Source organism: Gadus morhua, chromosome 17 (assembly GCF_902167405.1).
Source record: "Gadus morhua chromosome 17, gadMor3.0, whole genome shotgun sequence".
Classification (NCBI taxonomy): domain Eukaryota; kingdom Metazoa; phylum Chordata; class Actinopteri; order Gadiformes; family Gadidae; genus Gadus; species Gadus morhua.
Genome location: NC_044064.1, coordinates 12,798,201 through 12,808,359, shown reverse-complemented (window position 1 = coordinate 12,808,359; position 10,159 = coordinate 12,798,201). Strand labels below are relative to the sequence as shown.

Here is a 10,159-nt window from a genome sequence, read left to right as displayed (position 1 = left end):
CATGTGTTTTACCTGTGTTCCTATTTTACTTGTGTTTGGCATGCATTTGTTTTACTGGTTTCCCTGTATTTCACCGGTGGTCACCGTATTGTGCCGTGTGTTCTACCTGATTGCCAGTGCGGTAACCTGTGTTCAACTGTGTTCCCAGGTGTCTGTTCAGCCCTTCATCAATACTATTTTGTCGATAAGAGCCTGACCTGGAGCGATGCCCAGAGCCACTGCAGGCAGTACGGTGGTGATCTGGCCACCGTACACGGCCCGGAGAACCAGACGAGGTTGGTGGAATTAGGTCGCAAGTACAACTCCCATCTCTGGATAGGGCTGTACGACGATGTCGAATCCTGGACATGGTCGCTGTCGGAGAACGCTAATTATAGCGGCGGGGAGGTGGAGCCTTGGAGCTGGCCCTGGAGGGGACACGAGCCAAACAACGTTAATGGCAGGGAAGGATGCGTCGCAATAAATATAGCAACATACAATTGGGTCGATGTCAATTGTAATGTTGAATTGTTGTTCTTTTGCTTCGACAACAACACAAAAGGTGAGGCCCTGGTAGAAGCTTTAGTAGTAGAATAATTAAAACTAGCCACTGGAGAAGGTCAACAACACTTGTATTATTTAGTTAGTTTACTCTTTTACAGATGCTACGCTCGCTGATTCCGGTATTGTCCTCATCCAGAGTAAGAAGAGTTGGTGGGATGCCCAGTCGTACTGCCGTGAACACCACACAGACCTGCCCAGCATAAGGAACTTGGAGGAGAACAGTTTGTTCTCTAAAATGAATAATCCCAAAGCAAATATATGGATTGGACTGCACCGGAACCTTTGGAGTACGTGGTCAGATGGGAGCGACTCCTCGTACAGAGACTGGAGGCACAGAATGCCCAACAACACTGAAAGGACCTTGACCAACTGCGCTATGGCTCATATCTACTATGGTTGGCAATGGAGAGATTATTCCTGTCACCTGAAGTTCAAATTTATTTGTAGCGCGGGTAAGATTTGCACTTAATATTTTGTTTAAACTAATCTGTATTTATGTCTGCCATTTAGACTTCATGTCTGTCTGTGGGTCTGTGTGTCTGAATTGGAGCTTTACAATCAGCAATTAGCTAATCTTGATAGTCGCAATTTATGTATAAAAACAAACACAAAACTGATACTTACATAACCAAAGACATAACATAAAGCCGTTACAACTCAGCAATTGTTATTTTATTATAATTGCTGTTTATATACAGCAGGCACCACAGAATATTCTTTGAATTGCTAATCTGTTAATCACAATGAAATAATCACGATAACAATATCATGTAAAATAATCGCAAAGATAAATCTTGATTCTTGAGTTCTTCTGTCTTGTTGACTGGTTAAATGCTAAAACATTGTGCTTTCAGTTCCAGCCATGAAGCAGTCGTTCAGAATAAAGTTCAGCTCGACAGACATCGACCCCAATGACCCTGAATTGAGTGAGGCGATCCTCAAACAGGTCAGAGGTCAACTAAATTAATGTTGGTAGGCTTAAAGTGGAAAGGAAGCAATCAAATAAAACATGTCTATAGCACTAGTTAAATATTTAAATATACCATAAATACAAATAAAGTCGGAAATATGTCCCGTTATTCAGAATGAAGCACAAACACGTTGCATTAATTACAATGTTTTCAGCCTGTGCGCCGCCATCTCTGTTTTCAGAATACGATGACGTCACGAGAATGGTTGGTATTAACATTCTATGTTGTTTACATAGCGGCTCATAGCCTCACAGGTAGCTTACTGCCTCAACAAAATGGATATGGACGAATTGGATAGACCCACCAATGAGGGCAGGCATCCAATTGCCTATGCTTTTGAGCCAGTAAGAGAAGTCGGAGTTTTAGTGCCCCCAACAGAGCCTGACTATGGAGGAGAAATAGATGAAGGAGAGAGAGATGTATCTGAGCGCACAGGAAACAATCGGTGGTGCTTGTGTGGGGTTTGTGTCCCTATGTCCACTGACATGGAGAGTGTCTGCTGCCATGAAATGAACCTGTAGTAATGCAGTGTAAGATATGTATATATATTGCACATTATATATTATTACATTATTATATTTTTTATATATATATATATATATAATAATTATTATAATATAATAAGATAAGAAAAGTAAAGTACACGGGTGCAGCAGCTGGGCTCCACGCTGCCTTACAGTTCGTTAATTTCATGATACAAGTAATTGTCGTGCCATTTGGGTGTGCACGTGAATATGCGAAAATAGTGCAACCGACGGTGTTTGCAAATGGATTATTTCCGATAACAATGGATTATTTTGGCGATGGATTAGAAATTATCAAGAGCATGGAGCGAGCTAGTCTGCAAACAAGACAATCTTCAAACAGTGAGTGTACTTGTACTAATTTATCTGTTTCTCTAGTAGTAGAAGCTAAGTGTACCTCTCGTTCCTCTGCCTGGCAAGCACGTTTCTGCGCTCTTTCGCTGCGCTTAAGAGCAGCGCCCGGGTCCGATCTGACGGGTATGTCCGTGTCTCCAGCACTATATCCACTAAAATTAAAAATAGTTGGCACAGCATCTGGCTTCAGGCGATTGGTGGGACGGCGAACAAATCTCCCATCTTCAGAAAAAGCTCCCTCTTCGATGTAATCAGCCTCTATAAAGTGGTCGCTACATACTCTCTGCCCTGGTCCCATTGGGGGGCTGAGGCGTTTCAATGCAGCTAACCATCTTCGGAGCACTTCAGGCTTCTTGACGGGAATTACATGGAAATGAACTATTCTACCGCTCTCCTTTAACCGATAAAATTCGTTTGAACAGCCAGGGGCAATACAAAAGGACCCCCCTGTTCTTCTTCCAATATCCGACATGTTTATTTTAAAGAGCCAACCATTCTGATGACGTAGCGCCTGCGTTTTTAAAACATGGCTGCGCCCTAGAGGCGAAAGTCGTTATAAACATGTCATTTTACGGTGAAACTACTTGAATTTCAGTATTGATGAAAATCCATGTGTTTCCAAAAATGAAAAAACAAACAAAAAATTGACACAGTTCTCAGTGCTTCATTTCCACTTTAAGCCTGGTGGATGACAATAAAGTTATCTCAAAGTGCAGAGACTCAGCGGGAAGTATTGTAGAATACAGTCCACATTCACTTTATACTTAGGTCTATGCTGTCTCAGACTGTATGTAGTTTCAATGGAAGCAGTCTGCCAGCCCAGAAAAATCTCGGAGTCATGACAAAATCTTTCCCGGGCTGCATTGGCGCGGTCAATATCACAGGTCTATTTGAGAGAAAGACCCATGTCATTTTCTTGTATGGTGAATTAAACAAAATACAGAATATAAAGGAAAAATATTTTGTTTATGTCTTATTTCTTACCAACTTTCTCCAATAATGAGATTTTTTGCTACTTCTTTATCTAGCTAACTTTGAAATCTTAAATTAATAACTATATTACTAAATCTATCTAACATGATATGTTAATAACTTTATGGAAATATCCTCATGTAGCTGACTTCCTGTTGTTAACTTTGTTTGGATATAATTATAAAGCTCAACATTATGGCAAACATATTTATATATGTATATGGCTAACTTCATATAGCAAGTTAGCTAACATTCTTTAGCTAACCTTGACTGTCCTACTGCAGTTGCACGGGAAGCTGAAGGAGAAGATGGTGAACGAAGACCTCAATCTGACTTGGACGAAGGCCCCAGACGGAGAGATCTTCCACAACACACGCAAAGACGAGAAACAACAACATCCTGAATCTACAGCAACCTCTTCAACTAACCCACTGGTTCCCACCCTGTTTTGCCCTCTCAACTGATTTTAGCGTTGTTTTAATCAAAATCTGCTGTTTTGCCACATGACCTGATTTTAGGGTTGTGATTTTAAAGTTCTGCGTTCACATGATCAGCGCATGTTTAGAGGACGATTCCGGTATTAACAACATCACGAAGTATCGTAGCGAAATACAGTTTCTGTTGTGTTTTATTTGGCGTTCCGTAAATCCCATTGAAACGGAAACCGGAACCGGACATGTTTATGTGTGGTTGTAGTCTTTTCGCTCGGTTCTCCGTATCAACAGTAGGGCTAGAACCGAGCGAAAAGATTACAAGCAACCCCCCTTGCAATAAGCAATGAGTCTTCCAACCGAAATCAATGGATTTACAAAATGCCAAATAAAACACGACAGAAACTGTATTTCGCTATACCATACTTGATGAAACAAAAGAAGATGAGGGTGTCTGCAATTGCCTTGGGAGAGAGTAGACTCTAAACTCTCCCCAGGCAATGCAGACACCCTGAATTGTAAATCCAGGGTTAGGGATTATTTACTATCCATGTTAAAAAGAGGAAGGAATTATGCCTCAGATTGCAATTTTTTTAAATATTGACTATGCTTAAAGGAAGCAGGATTATTATTTAATTTTTCACTTTATTTTTTGTTTTTACACATTTGAAGATTTTATTTAAAGTCACAAAATCACAAGTTGTCTTGTTATCTTTATTGTTGTTGTTGATCCGAAAATGATCCGATCCGTGACTCAAAAACCGTGACACGATCCGAACCGTGAGTTTTGTGATCCGTTGCACCCCAACACTATACTATACTACCTATGTAGAATGGCGTTACGTAGGTCTGAAAACTAGAAATTAAAGATAATATTCTGATACTGCTGAAACAGCTCTAGAATTGCCCAGTTTTATATTATTAATAAATAATGATGAGAATAGTGAGATGGATCGGACCCAAACAATCAAATGTGTCCAATCTGATCATATGTAATAATCTCTCTCCGTCTCCACAATGTTTGATACTGGCAGCCATGCAAAGTCTTCCTTTGACTCAAACTGCACGGTCCAAGATACCCCTCCCTTCCTCGCCCTGTCTCGTCTGTCTCAGTGTTAGTTGGACTATGGAGGAGGACTTGGTATTGATTTGCCCGTAACCGAACTTCAAAACCTGATGCAAACAAAGATATTGGCCTGTAAATCCAAGAGGTTGAAATGCAAAATCCAATTCAATCCAATGAATATAGTTTAGTAGAACATAATTTATTAATATTGGAAGGATAGTGTAGTGGTTGGGGTCTTGGACTCTCATCTGAAGGGTTCTTGGTTCAATGTCCACAGTTCTACTGTAGGACTCCTACATCAAGATGCTCCCTAACCTCTACCCCATGATCTGTAACCAAATGAACTTTTGTTTTATGCGATGAGATGACAAGTAGATGTGTGGTTAGTTATTTATAAAACAGATAGTGCCGATCCTTGGTTCTGATAGACATTTAGCAGTTGTAAAATACTCTGTAAACATAGTCCTGTGACCTCATAACAATTCATTTTAGATTGAATGCACAGCCAATCTCACAGTAAGCTAGTCTGTGTTGCTTGGCAACTGTTGCTGTTGTTGTTGTCTTTAGGAAATGTTGCTTTGCGGTAGAACAATGTTTATTTTCAATAATTGATCACCTTTTACGTTGCTGAGTTTATTTGTTTAAATCTCACAAAAAGATACTGTCTTAGTAGCCATTTAATAAAAGCAAAAACATCACCGTGATCCATTGTCTTAATCAGTCATTCAATATAAGATATTAGTTATTACTCACATATATAGATTTGAATATAGGGATTAGCTATTAGATGTTATTCATTTATTAGCCAGTATAACTTTATTAGGTATTGGGGATTATTTGTGACAAATTAGTTATTACTGATTAGATATTGGTCCTTAGTTATTACATTTTAGTTATAATTGATTATGTATACGTGATTGGTTATTCCATATTATTATTGATTATGTATACGTGATTGGTTATTCCATATTATTATTGATTAGATATAGGTGATTAATTATAAAATGTTAGTTGTTATAAAATATATATTAGATGTTAGTAATTCGATTTAAGGGATGGTTATTTGATGATTATAGTTATTATTGATTCAACGCTAGTTATCAATTATTATTGAAACTGAATAAGTTATTAATGAAAATGTATAAGATGTTAGTTATTGATGATATACGATTTTTCATTTTAGTCTGTGATTAGATATTAGACGTTTGCTTTTGAACAATGTTAGTTATTATCAATTACTTATTATTGATCAGGCATAAATGATAAGTTCTCTATCGTATTGAGACCAAGGACCGTGGATAGGCTTTAAGACACACCGGCACGCCCGGTCACGCCTACACCACTATAAAACACCTGTGTAGACGTGCAATCAGTAATTGTTTGATCTCCAGTGTGAAAGGTACCGTGTGGGGTTGTGTGTTAGATTAACATGTGTGGGTTACAGCATTGGTATCCGCTTACCGGTGTAAGTTTTGGAGTCGGTCTGCGGGCAGCCTCCTTGGATCGCGGAAAAGAAAGATCCTTTTTGGCTTGGTAGTGACACCGACGTATTGTACGTGCAACCCACGACTCACGCGTTGGCTTCAGGTCCCTCGCCTGGCAGTGACTTCGGTCCGCTAGAGGCGAGGCAACAACATTTCTGTGGAGTCACAGAAGTCCTACCAACGCCGTTGTCCCACTCCTTATCGGTGCGTCGCTGCGGTCCAGGGGGCTGCTGTCAACCTCCGTAGGAGCTCTCGCCTAAGCAGCCGGCGAGTGTGATTGTCGACACCTTTTTCATTGCCATATCGTGTTTAGTCCGCTCCCTGGCTGAAAGCAAAGCTGTGAGAGTCTTGACAGTGTATTGTCCGTGAAACCCACGACTCACGCACTGTGCGACGCCCTGCCGAACAGTAGGCTGTGCTTTGGCGAGCTGAAGGCAGGTGAACATTGTTCCAGCTAGCTACCATCCCGGAGAGCCCAGCGCTTTGCTCGGAACTGGGTCGGCAGCAATTCATCGAAACGGAAACTGCCTAAGAAAGTAAAGTAATTCATTAATAGAAATAAAACAAAAAAAAATAAAAACTTTTTTCTGTGAAACGCTGTTTTTTTTTTACACCATGTGAGGGAGCTATAGCAGAGCTGCGTGGCCAAGTTGACTCCTCCCAGTAGCATGGAGGGCACTTCAGGCCATCACTGTGTTGGTTGTAACATTGCCATGCCCCTCGAGGATGGCCACGATAATTGTGTGTTATGTTTAGGCCACCAGCACGCAACGTTGGCCAGGGATACACCCCAGTCATGCATGAACTGTTTCATGATGCCGATGCATACAAGGGAAGCCCGCTGCCGTTTTTTCACATCAAAACGGGGAGGGTTATCTATCTTGGAAGGGCCAACAAGAAAGATGAGGAGAGCGTCCGGGGGGCGCAGCTTCTCTCTGCGTGGGTCCCTCCCCTCCTCCCAGTCTTTTCTCTGACAGGGAGTACGCTGGTTCTGAGGAGGTTGACTTGGATGTGGAGACAGTATTCTCTTCAGAGAGTGGGGAGTTTCCCAGTGAACAGCTTCCCTCAGCTAACCCTTCCCGGCGAGAGCTGGCTCACCTGTTAGGGGAGATTGTTGACAGGGCAACCAAGGCCCTGAACATCGTTTTACCCGAAAAGCCGACAGATGCTGCCTCCAGGTTCGAGGCTGAAGCAGAGGAAGGTCTCAGGTCAGAGATCCCTCCCTTACCAGACTTCAAGGACCTGTTATGTCGCCAGTTTACTTCACCATCATCCTACCATAGATGGTCAAGGCAGACTAAAGTGTTCTCCAACATGGCCGGCCAAGAGCAGGTCTGCTGTGGGGCACTTCCAGCTGTGGACAAAGACCTGGCGCCACTCTTTCGCTCCCCAGGTTCTTTGTTCGGGGGTCCGGCCTGTCTGAACAAAGACAAGTAAGGCGATGAAGAGTCTGTTGGGTAAGCAGCACAGGTCCACGGCGATGCAAGGCCGCCTGGCTAATACTGTGGCCATCCTGACTCTGTACACCCACCACCTCTCTGGTCTCATGCAGAACCAGCCGGTGGATGCCTCTCTGGCAAGGGAGTTCCAGTCAGCAACCTTGTGCCTAGCTTCGGTGTCGAAGGAGCAGGCAGTGGCATGAGACCGCTCGTTGGCTCAGCTCTGGGTGGTGAGACGACATCTGTGGCTGTCCCAGTCGAAGCTACAGCCAGCAGATAGGGACTGTCTCCTCAGGGTGCCAGTGGAGCCCACAGCCATGTTTGGGCCACAGGCCTCCTCCCTGCTGCAACAGGCACGGGATCGCCGTCGCTGTGCAGATGAGGTGTCAGAGTCCCTCGGCAGTCGGGGGAAGCGGGCAAGGCGCCCAGGAGCACCTGCACCTCGGGTGGCGTCTTAAGGCCTATTTAGGGTCGTTTTAGACGCAGAGACGTAAGCACGTAATTTACACAAGGGACTTGTTTTAGACAAGTTTTGATTTACGGTTCCCGTAAGGTTCCTTAAGGATTGCGCGTGTTGCAAGGGGATTCTCCGCCAGAACAGTAGGGGGAGCAACGAACGAATCTGTGTGCGTGGAAGTGGAAATCACTGGCTTGTTTATATTTATAATCATAGCCGCGGAAACGTATTCTCAGCAGGGGGTGCTGGAAAAAAAACCTCAGCCTGGACTCGACTCGCAACTCGCTACATTGATAAAAAAGATATATAGCACCGCAGCTCAATTACACCAGTGCATGCGCGCACAGTCGAAAATCGATCGTTGTGTTCACACCATGGTTCACATCCAGCTGCTCACAGAACAAGTTTAGCGCGCCACCGCTCCCCTCACACTTTTTCATAGAACTTTTTTTCAGCACTAGGTCATATGAGCATTACATAAATGCTGCGTCTCAAAATGCCTTGGACAGCAGCGACGATGACCCGCTTTGCCACGGGCCGAAACAGTGCGGAGCGACCACAGCCAGAGCGAACACAGCGGGGCAGAGGAGTGTCAGGAATAGTCTTTTGTGTACACATCAGTACGGCCTATTTGCACTACTGTTTAGTGGCAATGCAGTGTTTTATTCTATGCCTTTTAATTTTCGTATATTATTTCAATGAATACTATTAATTTATAAAAACAAGATCTGGTCTTCAAATCTTTTTTCCAAACATAGGTCGCGTTTGTGTTTATATTCGGACCAATACGGTACAGCGGGCGCTCACATGACGTTAAGCATTTCCTCGTGCATAATGTGACGCTTCAGAACCTAAAATCCCGTTTCTCCCCGTTGACACAACACATAACCGGCGTTTTCAGAAATCTCCACTTTGGCCGGAGTTTTTAGAAATAATCGTTTTCTGTGATAAGACAGGGCCTCAGACAGGGGGTGCGGCAGCACCCCCAGCACCCCTACTTCCCGCGGTACTGTTTATAATTATCATAATTCGTTCTTGTGTTTTCTTCTCCTTCTTCAAAATTCTTCATTCGCTTCTGTCACGGCCTTTTAAAAATGGCGCTATTATGCTGTAAAACCGGAAATGTGAGACTCCTGAAAGGATGTGGTTGGCTGGCCAATCACAGTCTTTGCGAGCTGCGTAGGGCCGTAGTGTTTTAGTCGCATAGTCAGGAATTTGGGCCGACGCACTTAAGCACGTAAGGGGGGATATTTTACTGCGCAAGGGGGGGTTATGTATCTTACGTGCTTACGCGTTACGTCTAAAACAGAGCATATATCGGCCTTCAGTCAGTAGCCTAGGCCTGGGGCCCGGGAGACCTCAGACACCGGCTCCAAGCGCCCCGGGGGGGCATGGTGATTTCCCAAGAGGTGGTCGGAGGGGGTCATCTGCTAGCAGACGCGGGCCCTCCAGATGCCCGCATCGTTCCCGACGGTTTGCGGGCCAGCCAGCCCCACCTCTCATCACAGCACAGGAGGGTTTGGCTGGCTCTGGCGGCGGACCCATGGGTGGTCTCTACCATGACCCAGGGGTACCGCCTGCAGTTCTGGCGCAGGCCAAGGGTAGCGAGATCTCCGGGGCGATCTTGGAGGTCGGGCACTCCGACCGCCAAGCAGGGTACTACTCTCGATATTTCCTCATCCCCAAGAAGGATGGGGGCCTACGCCCTATCTTAGACCTCAGGGGGCTAAGGGGGCTAAGATGCAGGTTCTTGACAGTTCCGCGGGTTAGGCAGACCATCAAGGCAGGGGATTGGTTCGCGACCATCAATCTGAAAGATGTCTATTTTCAGATTCCAATATAGCCAGGGCATTGGCGTTTCCTGAGATTTGCTTTCGAGGGTCGGATCTTCGAGTTTCAGGTCCTCCCGTTCGGAGTG

At 44.1% G+C, this 10,159-nt stretch overlaps 1 protein-coding gene across 1 annotated transcript; it reads left to right on the top strand.

Annotated features, from left to right (window-relative positions):
- On the top strand, window positions 1–4,368 carry LOC115529125 (C-type mannose receptor 2; the record flags this gene model as incomplete). The annotated part of the gene is made up of 4 exons (XM_030337614.1): window positions 1–541; window positions 642–995; window positions 1,398–1,489; window positions 3,649–4,368. Coding segments are annotated over 4 exons (1,167 nt in total), but the record flags the coding sequence as incomplete, so codon positions are not given.
- Window positions 4,369–10,159: the final 5,791 nt, after the last annotated feature.